This window comes from Etheostoma cragini, chromosome 17, assembly GCF_013103735.1.
Source record: "Etheostoma cragini isolate CJK2018 chromosome 17, CSU_Ecrag_1.0, whole genome shotgun sequence".
NCBI lineage: Eukaryota > Metazoa > Chordata > Actinopteri > Perciformes > Percidae > Etheostoma > Etheostoma cragini.
Genome location: NC_048423.1, coordinates 20,788,917 through 20,807,409, shown reverse-complemented (window position 1 = coordinate 20,807,409; position 18,493 = coordinate 20,788,917). Strand labels below are relative to the sequence as shown.

Below are 18,493 nucleotides of genomic sequence, written 5' to 3'. Positions count from 1 at the left end.
TCGTACAACAAGGCAGCTCTGCTTGGTTTGTTCGGGAAATGATTGTAAAGATTTAATCTAACTGGGTTGTTTTGGCACCAATTGGCAGGGATTTGCTGTGGACGAAATACACACAGTGATACACTGATAACAGCAAATGATGTTTAACCATGTATCCAGCTGACTTAAATAGCTCATGTTACTGTATTGTGTGAACAGTTGTGTGAACTTCATTTAATATTGTATGTGGCATTTTCTTTTCTTTTCGTTCGGAGCTTAACGCGGCCCAAGACAATTGGGATTGGTTTAAAGAAATGCAACCGACCCCTGACCTTTGACCCACCCCTGACCGACCTCCTATCCAGGAATGTTGTGTGGACTAGCCAGACCCACCTACGCAGAACTGTGGAGATCTGGCAAAGCAAGACTACCTAGATAGTTACAGTGAGTCATGAGTTGTCGATGGAAATTTCGGTAACACTTTACTTAAAGTTTTCTACATAAGAGTTCATGACACTGTCATGAGACAAGAACCCTATATATATATATATATATATATATATATATATATATATATATATATATATATATATATATATATATATATATATATATAACCCTTTCTATATATTTTATTTATTTAATTAATTTGTTTATCTTTATAACTCCCAGCCGCCCTCTCTTTTCTCTATGTACAGTGTATATATATTTTAATTATTGTAATTATTTTATTTATTGTAATTATGTGGAAGTGTCTCTGGGAGAGGAGCCGGAGCAGGAGTGGAGGAGACCTTTTACTTAAATTTTTATTTTCCCGCTCTCCGTCCTGTCCTGTGGTTCTTTGACCCTGCTCTGAACATTTGGCCTTCTTTTAAACAGCTTTTTAGAACCAAGCCAATTTTTTTAAGGAGGTTTTAAGTGTTTTATTCACTTTGTGCCCGTGCCCCTCACAGCGCCCATCCAGGTTGCTATGTTTCTACCCTAACCTAACCCTATATACCTAACCATAACTTATCATTACAAAACCGAATGACACTTACTGAAAGAAGCCTTATGTCATAAACGTTTATGACTTGTTTATAATGTTTTATGACTCATTCATGACATTGCCATGTCACTCTTATGTAGACACCTTCAAGTAAAGTGTAACTAAAATGTATTTCTCTCTCTATTCTAGCATGTTTCAGAGATTTTATGCACCTATATAATGTCTGGCCATTTTAGATTTTTTTCTGCTTATTTTGGCACATATTTGATCTAATCTTAACCAAACCTGTTACATAGCATATTTAAGTCACCCCTAACCAAACTTAGGAGTTTGTTTCTTTCACTAGCCAAAGCTGAGCTGCCGCCCGCGAATGTGACGCCATGAGAGTGCCCTAACTGTTTGTGCTGGTAGTCTTAGTGTAAGTCTTCTTCTGAACAGACGTGGCGCTAATGAGGAAAGGCTACCAACTTTGCTATTTCTATGGAGTAGAAGAAGAAGATGAAAACAAAAGTAAACAACGGCAGAACTGCCAGGAGAAATGTCAATGATTTGATTTGCTGGATCAAGCCTTTCATTCACCAAAAAATAACTCAACTTACTTGACCCAGAAGTTTACAAGAGACTTGTAGTCACTCTGAGAGTCCTGGCATCACCTTCAAGCTCGTTCAGGCTTCCTGTTTCTGCTTTGTCATGCGCCATAAAAAAAAACCGAAGTGGTGCCCCACCTCTGGTTGCGCTTTAAATCCTGACGCGCCAGCAAGAGCTATGTCATTTTGACGGAAACTTGGATGTGACTGGTATACCGCATATTTCAGTCTCCCTACTGTCCTAAACTGATACTGCCTTATATCCATTTATACAGAAGCAAATAATGGCCAAGAATGGACACTCAGAGCACGGACAAACTGACGTTACAGTGATTGGAATTGCATTAAATTTGACGAACCCTTAGTCTGAAAAACAATGTAACACACCACATATTGTCTTACCTCTTAGTGTGTGCTTGTTCGGACACAGGAACCATGGCAGTAGCAGCAGATAGAGGAAATAAACCAGTGACAGGATGTTGTAGCGAAAAAGACAAGCTGCAAAAACAGAAACAGCAGAGTCAAACAACAGAATTCATTTAGAGATTCTAGCATGTATGACATGGTTACCTATAACCCTTGGTCTTGAGAGAGACATGTAATTGTGGCATAAAGCTACATGATCACACCATACAACATGATTCAGTCTGCAAACAAATGTTTGTCATCACTAAAAATGCTAAAAATTATATATCATGGTTTGTGTATGGTGCACCACAACTGAGATATTTAGTCTGTGCGTAGACACATGACACTACACAAGTACTTAATATTTCTAAAAGCAAACTTGTTTTACAAATTGTTTTTCATTGCACATTAACACAAAAAAATCTAACCAATGACAAAAGAAACAGTAGAACATTAATTAAAACGTGTCAAAATAAGGGCTGGTAACGAACTTTGATACTTTTTAGGAACCTGCCATTTGCCTCGTAGTATCGTGTATCAGAAATGCCTTGTCGTTTAATACCAAAGTTGTCATTCTGAACACCCCTCTGCTACAGAAAAGAACTACAAATGCCGAGCTAGCAAGCTACATGCTGAAAATGGCAAGTTTAGAAAAAATTATGGATTGTTCCTTCTTGGGAATGAGTGAAACATTTACAAGGACAATGTTGATATTTACTCCCCGGGGTGTTCTGGGAACGATTGGTAGGATTGCTGTGGACGAAGAAAACACGGTTCACTGGTAAGAGCAAATGAGGTTTAACCATGTATCAGCTAATTTAAATAGCTCAACTTACTGTATTTTGTGAACAGTTTACTTCATTTAATGTTTTATGTGGTGCTCTCTTTTGGGATGACCAAATGTTCCACCGAAAGAGCTGGCAATGTGACCCTCAGAAGACCTGGAAAATTAAGAAAATGTGCAGGCCTATTTCCTGCTGTTAACTCATGCTGTGATAACTGATAGATCACCTAAGGAGAACATGTGGCTTAAACTCAGCCTGATGAGATCACAGTTTGTAGCTACATGAATGTGAGATGTTTACCACACAGATTTAGTTTGGCCCTTAATTCACAGCATCAAGTTAAACTTAAAACACCTGTCGTACAACTATGAGACTTGTTAAATACAAGCACAAACAAAGGGGGGCTTTCTGAAAAGCCCTGAATCTTTTAGGCTAACATTACTGTCTTCATGGGTCTGTAGCAGGTTCCGTTTTAACAATTAAGATTAGATATACTTTATTGTCTAATGGAGAGATGTCAGAGTGAGGGGCTGCCCATTACAGGCGCCCAGAGCAGTTGGGGGTTTGGTGCCTGGCTCAACTGACTGAACAGCTACCAGTCCACATTCTGTACATCTCCGGAGGGTTCCCAAGCTACGGTAAGTGGCCCTCCTGACCTGTCTTCCTCTGATGCCTCCATTATGCAGAAATAATGTACACAAGAAATGAACATCTGGACGCTGCTAGAGCAGGTGTTCTGTAGAGGTTTACTCCCCAACACGTAAGTCCAGTGTCATGGCCCCCCTGCTGTCTATGTCTGTCTTCCTTTTTTCCCCTGTGTGTCTGTCTGTATTACTGTCATCCACTAGAGGGCTCCATTGAGGAACCTGGTCCAGAGGCGTGTCCAGACTCTGCCATCCGCTTTCCACACAGCTGCAACTCATCCTCATCAATCCAGCTCCACAGCTGCTAACCATCCTCATCAATCCAGCACCACAGTATATATACCCGGGCCGACCACCTCTTCGGCGCCAGTTTGTACTACCCCCTACGTGGTAACTAGGCCAGTCATTAGTACACGTTAATCTCTAAACCTTGCTTCTGACTAACTTTGTTTGTTCCTGTCTCAGTGTCCGTCGTCAGTGTTTGCCGTTTCCTCAGACCCGCTCCGTGTGACCATCATTCACCTCCACCACCTGCTTCTCGTCTGTGTGTTTTTATGTTGGATTAAAACCTCTTCTTTACCTTTTGTCTGTGTGCTTGTGTTGTTTCTGTGTTCGGGTCCAACCTACCCGTAACATCCAGGGTTTGACAACAAGCTGTGACCCTTTGCTGCATGTCATTCTGCCTCTCTCTCCTTTCGAGTCTAAGCTGTCCTGTACAAATAAAGGCATGAAATGCCAAAATCATTTCATCTTGAAGAAATTATCTAAAACTATTCTGAATCCATTTGTGTTGCCCAGAAGTTGAACCATATCTATGTTGAACACTTCATAACCTTAAATGTAATAAAATTGTATCTATAGAAAAAAATGATGAGGCTGTCTCAGTACCATCCATCCATCAACTTTGTCCGCTTTTCCGGGGGTCGGGTCGTGGGGGCAGCAGCTCCAGCAGGGGACCCCAAACTTCCCTTTCACATTAACCAGCTCCGATTGGGGAATCTTGAGGCGTTCCCAGGCCAGGTTGGAGATATAATCCCTCCACCTAGTCCTGGGTCTTCCTCGAGGTTTCCTCCCAGCTGGACGTCCCTAGGAGGCGCCCAGGGGGCGTCCTTACCAGATGCCCAAACCACCTCAACTAGCTCCTTTTGATGCAATGGAACATCGGCTCTACTCCAAGCTCCTCACCCTATCTCTAAGGGAGACGCCAGCCACCTTCCTGAAGAAAACCAATTTCTGCTTAGAACCAACACCCTATAATTTACCCAACAATTCCAACAAGAGCAAGCATTGTGTGCAACAGTGGTGAGCAAAAACAGACATAATCAGGCTCTTTACTGAGCACATACATTACATTTGTAGCTCTACTACGGCTAATGCTAAAAAGTAAGGATTTGCTCCATCCATATACTGTTAAAACTGTTCCATCAAATACTTCACAACCAATCACAACACTTATGTGGGCTGTAATGAACATTGCAGCTTCTAGAGGCCGTAGCAGAGCTGTAGACTTTCACTTTTCTTTGTTTCACTTATTCTATAATAAATCAGTACAGACTTAAAATAAAGAACAATTTCAGTTACAAGCTCATTCTCTAGTCTATTCTGTCTTTCTCTCTCTCTGAATCCCTCTTCATGATAGAGTTCTTTTGACTCATACTTTAACAATAATTGGAACACAGACAAAGAATCAAACACACACAAGCACTCTGTTATTTCCTCCAGTTGCATAAAACATATTGTCTTCCTACGTGTCTGCAGGAATTAAATCATACAAGAGGGAGGTGGTGAATGCCATGTCTCTAACCTGGCTGCCTTTCAAATATTTTCATCTCTTAACCTCTTTAGCTTTGTCACTCTCTGTTACACCACAAAAACAAACTGAACATGTCGTACATAACATAACATACTGAAGCACATGCATTTGTTTTGTTGTGAGGACAATAAACCAGGCCTCTGGGAGTCCCTATAGACATTGAAACTTGTATTACATGTCCTGCAATACTGTCATAGTAAGACACAATAGACAGAAAAGGGGTTGTTTAGCCCTTGTATTGTCCTTACACATTCCTTACACAAAACAGGCTGTAATTATGCATTAACATACAGTGCGTCCCCCTGATTTTAACTATTAGCTAAAATAATTAATCATTTCTGGGTTGTTTAACATAAAAAAAATAGGCATAATTTAATATGAATTAGGTTTATTGACCAAATATGTCAAACAACTGTAAAACTAGCAGTGACAAATTAAAATTAAGTTGGCTTAGAAGATGTAAAACAGAATTGAGGCATTATTTATCCGTTATGCTTTATGAAACAGGAAAACAGAATGGGTTAATTTGACCATGGTTGATGGAAAGACAACCAGTTTTTTTATTATGGCAAAAGGCTGTTCTGGTGTGCTCTTTAGGACTACAAACAGACCCAGTCCTGAAAACCCACAGCTGAAGCTCAACACGATAGCACAGCTACTTCAGCATGAGTCACACGTAAGTTCCTATTCCTAGTTTGGGACATACGTCACTGACACATCCCTTTCTCTTCAAGTGTTTCCTTACAATTCCTAAGAATATGGGTTATAAGGTTAATCCATTCACATCTTCCTCCCTTCAGGCAGTGCTTCCTCTCAGCCTTTGTATAGCTCCACTGATTCAAATCTCACCAAAACATTTCAAGCCACATAAACTCAAACATCAGATTTATTCTGCCAGCTCCCTCGGAAATATAGGTAATATACTGTAAATAGAACAATAAGACTAAGTGGATGTCAGTAATCAATATGAGTGCCTCTAAGTTCACCTTCCAGGGTAGCAATCGGAACAGACTTCCAGCTTACAAACTCTAACAGGAACACAAACTCTCATATTGTTGTGAATTTGTTAAATTCCATTATTTAAATCTCTGAATAAAGCCTCTGCCCTTGGTTTTAATTGGAATCATAATTTGTTACACTGTTTTCCTTCCTGAAGATGTGTCTGCATGAACCAAACTTGAACCAATACACATTTTCACTTTTTCTTATCTATTTACTCTCACATCATCAAAGTGAATGGACCGATTGTTAGAAAATATATTCTTGTGGGTCTCATTAAACCTTTAGAACAGTGTGTGAACTAAACCCTGCCTTGTGTTCATCATAACTTTCTTTCAGAATCAACTCACAGAGGTCAAGCCAGTGGATGATACAAACCACAAAGCAATTGTGACCAGGCTGTTCCATAACACACATTTTTCTACCTATTTAAAACTTTTTTCACTAAAATGTTCAAATTAAAGGTTGTGTCTTCAGCCACAATCACTACTTCTTCCAATTATGCTGTCAATTTTTAAACATGCCAGCTATATATTGCAAATATCACACCCAAGTTTGTATCTTAGGCTTTCTGTCAAGCAATATCACTTCTAATGTCAGTGTAAATTAGATTAATTTGGTCTCCCAGAGCTACAGCATACAGTATGCAACTGTTTTTACGGCTGCGTAGGGCTATCTATCATACACTTTATTGACTCTTACCCCAAATACATCATTAGAGCCATTTTAATGTTGCTTTCTGATAGTGCCAGAGCTATTTAAAAAACAATTCTACTTGAGTTCAAATCACAAGTGGGAAATAAGACACACTGTTTTCAGTGGCACTACATTCCAACAAAGAAACAGTGCCAATGAAAGCTTTTGACACGTATTCTGTGGATCAACAGCTGACTTTGTCAGTGCACTGAGCACCAACAAATAAAACTGGTGTTCACCTCGACACTGCTGGGGTGGAGACAGAGAACTCAGGGACAGATATTCCGACACCTGCAAAAACACCAAAGGTATCTGCATAAAGAAATGTCATCAAAGGTAAGAGATAAAAATGTAAGGGTTAAGTGACCCTTTAGTTTAAAGGGTCACTTTGTGACTTATGGGAACAAAAAAATTTGAAATTGGAGCAATATCAAGCAAGATTGCTGCAGTCAGTTGCCGTGAAACAAGCTAGTAAGTTATTGGGCAATTGCACCTTCAATTTTATGTCCACAAAAACTGCGTATTTAACCACTGACATGCTCAGATTATTATAGAAGTGTCTGACAACATTATGGAGAGGATGTCCACAGTGGTTGACCTTTTTGTTAAAGAGTAAGATAATACATGCGAGAATACTCTGGCTCACACTAAAAGTATTGTTTATTTAAAGGGAGTCTGGTAATTTTGACAATGGCGATTTCAGAGCTGTTTCTAGTTAAACAAAAAGGATCAAACTAGGTCTACCTTTGTAGGGATCCTTTCCATAATGTTGTTAGACACTTACAACAATAGCCTGAGCCTGTCACTGATATAAATAAGCAATTTTTGTGGGCATAAAATTGAAGGTGCAATTGCCCAGTAACTTACTAGATTGTTTTACTGCAGATGACTGCAGAAATCTTGCTTAATACTGGACCAATACCAAAGATTGTTTTTCCCATGAGTCACAAAGTGACCCTTTAAATTAAATTCCAACAAACATATTTCATCTCTTCCCTTTAATGATATTTCTTACCTCTGGTGTTGTTGCAGGTGTCCAAATATCTGTCCCTGAGATCTCCGTCTCCACCCCAGCAGTGTTGAGGTGAACGTTCATTTTATTTGTTGGTGCTCAGTGCATTGAACAGTCTGAGTCTCAGTGGCAAAAACAGCACTTTTAGTTAACAAAATAGACAATGCACATTTGCCCTATATGATTACATTGCACCCTGTTTCACGGGTGCAGGTTACAGCGTTCTTGCTCAATACTGGACCAGTGTCAAAGTTTCTTGTTCACACTTAGTCACTTCACACCAAAGCATGGGAAAATATGGTCCAGGTTGAATTAAGATTTGAACTTCCCTTTAAAAAGTGCTTATTGTTTGTTTGTTTTTGGTTTGTTGTTCAGCTCATTTTTTTCTCATTGTGGTGCTGAAAGGGGAGGCCTTGGTAGTCATTAGAAACCGTCTAAACCCTGCAGCTGTAAGAAAACAGTGAATGGTGTTGGCCTTGAGAGGGAGAAGGCACTTGCTCTCTTCCATATGTGACTCATGTGGTTAGTCATCTGACATGGTAGCAAATGCCACTTCACTTTGGCCATTCATGCTGTGTGTGTGTGTGTGTGTGTGTGTGTGTGTGTGTGTGTGTGTGTGTGTGTGTGGCGTGCGTGCGAGCGAGCGTGCGTGCTGTGCAATGCAATCTAGTTCACTTCCAGTTAGAGTCAAGTAGATCACACAGCCCATTGTTCGCCGACAGGTGGGGAAGTAATCACTACAGTATGACTATCCCAACAGATTGCTTTACCATGATGTCATGTCTTAGCCCTCTGTGTATTACAAGTTAAAGAAACTACTCTATGTAATTTTTTTTTTTTGCTTTTTGAGGACTGACAAAATTAAGAGAAGAATATAAAGGATAGTAGTTAAATATAAAGCCATTGTATGACTGGAATCTTTTTCACATGTGAATAGATCTAGTAGTAGTTCTAATAGGTTGCCATGTCAAAACAATATAAATATCTTAGGTTTGTACATATAGCTACAAAAGTAATACACTGTAATTCGTATGTATTTCACATATGTATTGCTACATTCACCACAGTGACACAGAGACCCTAATCTAGGGAGCGAAGTTCTCATCCCAGGAAGAAACAAGACTTTCACCAAGGAAACGGGTGTTCATGTCCTGTAAGGGTTTTAATTTAAACCATTTTTTCCTTCCTTCTTTAAATCTTTCTTATGCGGTGCAACCTCTAGCTCACCCAATAGAGTGTGCGCCCCATGTAGACTAAGGCCTCTGCAGAAGCCCGGGTTGCTGTGTTTCATCCCTCCTCTCTCTCGTCTTTCCTGTCTATAAGCTGTCCTGTCCTGTCCTGTTCAATTTATTTTCTTATCCCTTTAATCATCTTGCAAATGCATTCTCTCAGTCACTCACATAACACACTGATCACATCACATACTGATCGCAAACTGTGTGTATGTGTGTGTGTGTGCGTGCGTGTGTGTGTGTGTGTGTGTTTGTGTATGTGTGTGTGTGTGTTTGTGTGTGTGTGCTGGCTTCTATTTTGTTATTTATTGGCCCCTCCACGGTAAATGTTGATTTGAGAAATGGTTAGAACATTTTAACAGGTTGGGCAGGCCAAACAAAGGATTGGTACCGGTATGGTATCAGATGTTAAATAATGTACACCGAGCCATCAAAAACGCCTGATCCTGAACTTATAGATTGTACTTCCTTATTAAAAGTTTGATCCTCTACGCAGCACAAGTAGAATATGTAGATATTTGTATTATATGTGTACAACTCCATATCAGTTCCCACATAAAGAAGCAGCTGGTTGTCGAGGAGCTCCACCCTGCTGCCCAGTTAATCATCAAACACACCCAAAATGAAGTCTATGGACAGACGTGATAGCACCGTTGAGTAACCACAGCACCTATCTCTCTGCAGCACTCTGGCCTCTCTGTCCATAGGTTTCCTCTGCATGGCTTATACTTTTGTTTAGCATCTGATCCAAAAGCTGTTATGGGTCGATTTGTTCTTTCACATACAGTACATGTAAACACTTAATTCCAGGGCTCAGATCTATGTCTTATTTACTCTTCCTCTCAGCGTGTTCCCTCTTTTGAGGTCATTTTCTACAAAATGCTACTTAATAATACTCATGCACAGTGTGCCAATAAAAAAATGTTTGATTCCATCTTCTAAGCTGTCATTATGCTCTGTACTGAATAAACTTGAACAGGACATTTTTCCACAAATATACTGCACTATTACTCTTGATTTCCGGATTTAAAAAGGAAAAGAAAAAAAAGTTACCAAAAGTGTAATCTGCAAAAGGTAAGGAATTTTCTAGATTCTTGTTTAGCTATTTGTCAAACGTTCTAAGGCCTTACTAATTCGTGTGGCTTGAATATAAGTCAGTTTAAGACTACATTTTTCAGTCATTACATCTAACATACCCGTCGGTGTGATCAGCCTTTTTTTTAACTTCATGTGCCATAAAGTCATTTAATTTAAATGCTCTTTGCGATTAGTATTAAATCAGAGACATACAAGAAGCTAAGCTCAGGAAGCTAAGCCTTTAGACTGAGACAGGCAAATTCACAAAAGCATTATGCAGCTTTTGCAGCCGCTAAACCGGCAAAAATAAGACAAAAACCACCACTAAAGGTAAAAAAAAAAGTAAATTTGCTGCCAAGCATATATTGTTTCAGTGCCATTTTCTATGCTTGCACAGTTCTATATAAATTGGCCTCATTGCAAAAACAGTCCAATTCACAAAGATCAGTGCTAATAGCCACAGGTAGTCACAGTGAAGTAATAGCATCTTCCGAGAGTTTGTTATAACTGAAGCACATAATAACTTCAAATGATGCCATCTTCTTTTATAGTCGGAAGGTGTGTATTTTGAACACACAAATGGTACTGACAGACTGGGGTATTCAATCCCAAATATGGTTTCTCCCTGTCGAGTTTAAATCGCTTGGCTGGAGTTTAGAGGAATGCTTCTGCACCTCGTCAGTCAAGTCCTGTAGCTCGCGGTCTAAAGATTTAACCTTTTCTTTCTCTATTTGCATTTTCTCTGCCTACTGGGTTTTTGCTCAAACGCAACATTTATACTTTGCCACATGTATAATTGCAATCAGACGTAAAAAAAATAAGTAAATTGGCCTAGGGCCAGCTGTGGCTTTAACAGGCTGGTCTACTGGCTACTGCTTGATGATAACAATACTGAAGTAAGCATTTACCTGTCTATTGTTTTTAGTTTTTTTTTTTATTCACTGTTGGTGTAATAATAATTGACTGCTTACCACAAACCCCAGTGCACTTTAGGGGCATTATAGGTACTGTTTACTCAGGGTTTCTGCAGGTTTTAACAAGTCAAATTAAAGACTTTTTAAGACTGAATGAAATGTAAGAACTACTGTATATCACAACATTATGTACAACAAAATGCAGAGTCACAAAAGTACTTGCAAAGGGAACAAATTCAAATTATTCAAGTTGAATAATAAGTAATCATAATATATAGCTATACAGCAAATTATATTTGGACTATCAAAAGAAAGAACTAACACCACGGCACAGAATTTATTAAGGGAGGATGACGTACAGAAAAGGGTCGCAGGTTGGAACTGAATCTGCGGCTGCTGCACTGTAAACAGAGCCTCTGTAAATGGGCAAGTACTCTACAAGGTGAGTAGGCCAGACACCTTTTTTTTTTTTTACTTTTTAGGACCCCATGGAAACCCTGATAGTTTACCAAAATACAGCCTTCTTACATGGGGAAACATTATGAAAAGAATATCTGCATGCTACCAGTTTCCAGTCTTCAAAACATCAGTAAGTAAACTGTTGGGGTCAAGAAAGGATTTAGGAGTAGCTGAACTGCCCCAACCTTTCTAGAGTTCTGACAGAGCTGCTGGAAGGTATGGGAAGCTACACTCTTTTATTACTAAATACATCTGCACATTTAGCTGTACAGCAGCATTAAAACAGCTGGACACAGTAGGCATGAAATTACAGCTGCTAGACTGGGAGTTTAGTTTGATGATTTGACACTATAAATATTTGATATTTTGCAGCTCTAGAGGCAACCTGAATAAAGGTATAGGACCACTCAAGTACCAAAACCAGGACAACATGATTACTATTAGAGATTGTTGGAGAACTAAGGTATTAGCCTAAAGAGGGAGTCTCCAAAGAACCCTAGAAACATCATAGCCCAATGAAAAAAACACCTCCAAGGCAAAAAGAAAAGTATCCATACATCAGTCTGACAGCATTTTAATGAATGAACCGATTGATGTTGCATAGACTGTCTGTAAAGATGTCCAACAAGTCTCCACCATGGATGTATTAAGAGAACTTCCTGCCACTGTCCAAAAGTGAAGCAAAAATATCCCGGATATGGGCACTGCCATCTTGTAATTTTGGAGCAAGAATGTGGGCTGTAGTGATTAGGCGGTGGTATTGTGGCATAAAAGTCCAGCCCATAAACCTTCCTGACCGATCGCAAGTCAATCACAGCTGTCAATCATGATGTTAACCCCATTTTTATAGCATCAAATAACTAATAAAACCCAAACTTATCGTGGAAAGTAACACTTGAACAAACATGATATGAACTACCTATAATGAAAGAAACATATAGGGGGGGGGATTAATGATCTATAGGCAACCAGCCACCAACTGTTTTGGCTTCACTTATACAAAGTCTATGAATCAACCCCTGGTGTCATGAGTGACTGTGGTTGCCTCTCTTCTGCTGTTTTTGCTGTTCTTGGTGGGTTGGGCCTCTACTCCCTCCCTGGTGTACATGAAACAAGTTTCCTCTCAGTTCTAACACACAGACAGCAGAGACGTATAAAGGGACATTGAAGTCATTGTTATATGATGGGTTTGCCTGTATCTGGTTTCTATTAAACATTCAAAATTAAAGGAGATTTGTCATGACAGAAAACTGACAAAAGAAGGTTAGCAGGGAGGATCAAAGATACTTCAGTAAAAAAGTCTTCAGCTGAAATGCCCAAAGTCATCAGCTGGTGTCCACTGCAGGGTCACACAGGGCCAGGATTTATATATAAACTAAAGACACTCAGATGTGCACAGCGTCTATAACTCTGTGAGTGTCCGTCTTCCTCTACCTCTGTCCTTGCCATCGGGGGAAAATTGTCACGAGTAACTACTTCTCTTTCATTCTATGACAACAAAAAATATTTTAATTGCGTGTGATGAATCATTTTATTATGGTAACTCAGACGGTTTGGTGGATTGTTAATTAAAGAGCTATTTCAGCAAAGATCCGCTGTATAAGCGCAGACCACAGCAGATCAGCTTTATGCACTGGCGCCACAGAGAGAAGGCACATACACTCATCTAAACACACTACCCACACAAATATAAGCTGGAGTGAAATCAACAAAGTAGCCCTTTAACTGCACAATTTGCAGTATCTTATATTATCTGTATTGTAGTTTTGTCATATCCAGTCTTCTGTTCTGTTCTGTTGTTTAAAAAAAATCATAATCACGTAGACCAAGTCACTATCAATTCACATGCATTTTCATCAAATCATGAGTTCATAAATGGAGTTTTTTCAGTAAACAATTCATTTTATCACTGACATTTATCTTAATACGGGCATCAAATCTAATCAGAGAAACTGTAAAAGATGTCCACTTCCCACTCATTAATGTCTATGAATTAGTCACTGTATGTCTGTTGAGTTAAAAATTATATTTAGGCTTAAAGTTCTGCATAATTAAGGGTGTGCTGAGGCAACCAGAGAGTACATCTTTATTCAGCCGCCCCAGCTAAAGCTATGCTCAACCTCTTTGCCCATATTTGGATTAGCATGGAGTTAGGCGAGGTCAGGCCCTGCCAAGGTGCTGTCAGCCAGCTCTTCAGAAAACCTCAGGTGTGATGTCAGAAAAACTACGTCCATATTTTATACAGTTCGAGGTTTTAGTAGAAACACAAAATGCAAGTATAAAAATTAAAATGAGTGTAATATATGATCCAATTCAATTTTATTTATATAGTGCCAAATCACAACAACAGTTATCTCATTGGGCTTTTCATAAAGAGCAGGTCTAGACTGTACTCTGTGATGTTATTTACAGAAACCCAACAATTCCCACCAAGAGCAAGCACTAGGCGACAGAGGCAAGGAAAAACTTCCTTTAAGAGGTAGAAACCTCGAGCAGAACCATGGCTCAGGGTGGGCGGTCATCTGCCTCGACCGGTTGGGGGTGAGAGAAAGAGAGAGACAGAGACAGAGAAAGAAAAGAGAAAGAGAGAGAGAGAGAATCTAAGAGAGAATATGAGGAATTCACATTCCTCCTGTCTATTATTTAAGATAAGATATAGAAATCCAAGGCTGTGCACTAGCATGTTGAAATCTACTCTGAATTGTAGTGTTGGCCATATTTTCAGATTCTATAATATCCAACCACTGCTAAACGCAGCAATTTAACATCTTCTTATATTGCAGGTAGATGTATATGTTTTATTCCACACCCCCTTTGTAGAGGAAATACCCAAAGATCTGTCGTCTAAATTTCGAAAGAGCAGTGAAGCTACATGTGATGAAGGTGCTGTCCAACTCAACTTTTTTTTAAGAGGGATATTATGCGTGTGCGTGTGCGTGGTTGAGCCCATGATGACCAGATTTCCTGTTTTTGTGGAAAGAAAATGGCAGAACAGACATTTATACACTCATTCTCTCTCTCACACACACACCCTGTCTAATTACACAGTGTGTCGCGATAGTGGTGCTGAAGGTAATTTATGGGTAGTTGATGCAAAAATCATTGGTCCCCTGTGGGTACATGTTCACATTGAGCTAGCTGCAAAGTTCCCACCAGGGCCCCTGTGTTAATATGTTCACCACTTCCATGACTGTAAAAATAAACACAGCACACGTGTACTTAATGATTAGGAGCCTCAGATCAGTCATAGTGAGCACACAGAAATCTGACATCAACAGCAAGAGCAACTGAAAACGCTGAAGGGACAATGTGCAAATAAACTGTCACTGAAGGATCACATATATGGATGTTTATGGAAACCCGCGTGTTAGATTTAGAAATTTCCAGTGTTCAAGCTGAAATTTTGCTGATGAAGGCCATAAAGAAAGGTCACAAAAAACTCTAGTACAGAATCCAGAACACCAGAAACCACAGAATTAATTGCAAGGATATCCGAATTTCATAATGTACAAGTGTTCATTATATGTATATGTCATTCAGTATTTCCATTGAAATTTCATTAAATGCTTATATAAAGAGTTTTGAGACTGTAACCAGACCACCAGCTACAAGATTAATTGGGACCAACAAACATTTGTTTTGGGGCAAAAGAACATATTTTACACAGTAAATAATGTAAAAGGTATAGGACTACACAGAAATTTTCATAGACGTCAATGTTAGCATCTCACTAAAGCTTTTCTAGAGTGCAGTAAACATTTCTATAGTAACAGCAAGCTCCATAAAATCAGTAATGATAAATATCTTATCGTGGATTTTTCATGCTGAGTTTAATGTTCAACAGGGTTTTGGTATTGTTACATTTCCAACGTCTATAATTCCATGGCAACTGAGCAGGTTCAATCTGCTGATATGGATCATATTGGAAGGCTCAACTACAAGCAAATAAGTAAGCATTATGGGACCTGTATATGATTTGTTTGCCGAAAGACTGGTGAATTTACAGAAAAAGTTTCTGTTGTGATGAGGGATGAGGGACATGATATCAGGCAGTAGCTTAGACAGCATGTAACGGGACAACCCACACAGTTCGTTACTGTTTTTTTTGCTTGGTATGCAGTGTAAGGACCTGAATACCGTGTTATGCCAGAAATATTTTGAGGTAGTTGTAAGTACCTCCTCTTATTACATGATCTTTGTCTTATTTATTATTTATTTTCAGTTCATTTTTCTTAATTTGCTCTATCTTTTTAGTCTCATCCCTGCAGACTTTGCAAACATCGCCAGTCCAACAACTGTCAAATTAGAATCCACTAAGTAGTATAAAGCCCATTTCAGACCAGAAAAATATGCTAAAACGTGCTCCAGTACAAAAGCACAGCAGTAGGCTAATAACATTTAGCATTTGATGTTGGCCCATCTTTTCAGGATTTTGCCTGGTGTTGGTTTCAATGCATTTTACATGTCAGAGTCGTTCTCTCTGATAGCCAAGACAGGAAACCTATCCACTCACTTTATAGTGAAGTTGTCAGACTGGCCTAAGCAGCCAGTCTCCAAAGTATATTGCAATTAATTTGGAAGTGGAATGCAGTAAAACAGATGTTTGTTCTACATTTGGTGTTACAATATACTAAATGACTAGTAAGAGAAACCTAGCCCCGGTCCTATCAGACTCTGGTAAACTAGCCTGGTCCTACCTGACTCTGGTACACTAGCCTGGTCCTACCTGACTCTGGTACACTAGCCTGGTCCTACCAGACTCTGGTACACTAGCCTGGTCCTACCTGACTCTGGTACACTAGCCTGGTCTTACCAGACTCTGGTACACTAGCCTGGTCCTACCTGACTCTGGTACACTGTCCTGGTCTTACCTGACTCTGGTCTGAGCCTGGTCCTACCAGACTCTGGTACACTAGACGTTGGCTTATCATCGCTAACGTTAGCTTCAGCCAACTCCTTTACCACTAACAGAGCAAGCTGGAAAATTTAACTTTTCCCAAACCCCGTTGGGAGGGGCCACAACATCATGGCCACCAACAAAACTCACCAAAGATTGTTCTTGCTCAGGCTTTAATTTCTTTATATTCGCCGGATAATGGACCGAATGGCTTCGCTCGCATCTTTGTACGCCACTCTTAGTACAAAACTCAAAGAGGGTTACCAAACCTCAACGTCATCCTTCTCTGTTTGCTGATTGGACCACCAAATATTTGGCCGCAAATACACTGCAAACCCAGACGAAGTACTGAAGGATAATGAAAATTGAGCGGAAGTACGTAGGAGGGCAGAGCCAGACTAAGAGAAATGTACTAACCCCTGATAACTGTTCATCTATACCATTTACAGTGTAATAAAAAAATCTCTTGTCCTTGTTTACACATGTTTACATGACATCTAGGCCTACATTTCCCAGAAAGTCACTTCTGTGGTCAGAAATTCCATGAATTAATGCTCCATGTAGCCAGGATAGTCAGAGCCTTGGAGCAGATACTGTCCTGGCTCTGAACTCTCCAAATGTGCCACGTGCCAAGTCAACACGTTGGCTCAAACATGCAACAGCATGTCTTCTCCATTAAAACTGAGAAGGAAAAAGACGCCAGCCCTTTGGAAAATCTGACTTAGCTCCGCAAAGTCAATAAAAGGTTGTGGAGTTTCACATCTTTGGAACAAACAGGGAGAAAAGCCAAAGCTCAGTAAGCTATTGAGATAAAACCCAAACTCTGACGCGGATTATCAAATCGCTGCCATTCCCTCTGTCGGGCTGAACTAAGAAATGACTTCTAAACCTTCTGCACTCCTTTCTCTTGGTCACTCCCACACACCCCGCATCTTACACACCCTCTGAGTATTTCTCACTGAGCCATGAAGTCTTGTTAAATGGCTCTCATGTGGAATGGCTCTGATTTACTGGCTTAGCAACACTCATACACAATACACACAACACTCACATAGGGTGGTTTATTTTTAATTTCATATGAGAGATGCAGATCTCTATTTTCTCTCTTCTCATACACAAACTCAGACTTTATGCAAATACTAGTTCGCTTTTCGTCTCTTTCAGTTTAAAATCTGGACACTAGTAAAACTGATCATTCTTCTTTGAGTAAGTAATAGTATAACAACAGTGACTATGGAACATGATTTAATGTGGAAAGCCACAACATAAGCACCAATACCAATCAAGTATATCATGTCAGTGCATCATTGCTATACACTAATCTGGGTTGTAGGCGGAAGTAAACAAGCCATCACTGTTGCAACATCTTACTTGTAAACCCAGAGGAATTTACGTCTTATCTGCTTTTGCCAAGAAATATGTCCAGGAGACATGTTGAAGATATTATTACATGATGAAGATATTTAATGTGATAAAGGACAGTAGCTCTAGTAAACTGTCTGTTTACCATTCTAAATAATGCACAACATTAAATGGGGAAACAATTATTTATTTACAACACTGTACTTGAGTGCCTCAATCTCTGAACACAGTTCAATAATAATAATAATAATAAGTTCCATTGCCCCACTGAACTTACTTTGTATCACAGCCATCATCTCACGGCCCATTTGCTGCTCAACTCGGTACTTTAGGCTGAGGCTGACAGTACACAATGCCTATCGTTTGTTTGTTAAAAATCTTGATATTGATTTTTGGGAGAAATGACATGGATAGATAGCTAGCTTGTCATATTGTTAAACATACTGTCAGATTGTAATTTCTTTACTGTTTGTTAACTGTATACAATGTTATTAGCTGCGCTGCGTTCCACAGTCGACACACAGTTCCCTGTTCCTTCCCTTGTCAAAATCCCTCTATTCCGTAAACTCTGCAATGTCACCAACACAGATATTACTCCTCCTTGCGTTGTAAAGACTCAAGTGAAAACAACTAACAATTTA

The 18,493-nt window shown here is 39.5% G+C and overlaps 1 protein-coding gene across 3 annotated transcripts in view; it reads right to left on the bottom strand.

The window, feature by feature from the left end:
• Nucleotides 1–18,493, bottom strand: part of piezo1 (piezo-type mechanosensitive ion channel component 1) — a 107,016-nt gene that overhangs the window by 81,657 nt on the left and 6,866 nt on the right. For all 3 annotated transcript variants that reach the window (XM_034899227.1, XM_034899228.1, XM_034899229.1), the window contains exon 2: nucleotides 1,957–2,052. In XM_034899227.1, coding sequence (XP_034755118.1) covers nucleotides 1,957–2,052 — 96 coding nt within the window. The remainder of the gene's footprint in view (nucleotides 1–1,956; nucleotides 2,053–18,493) is intronic.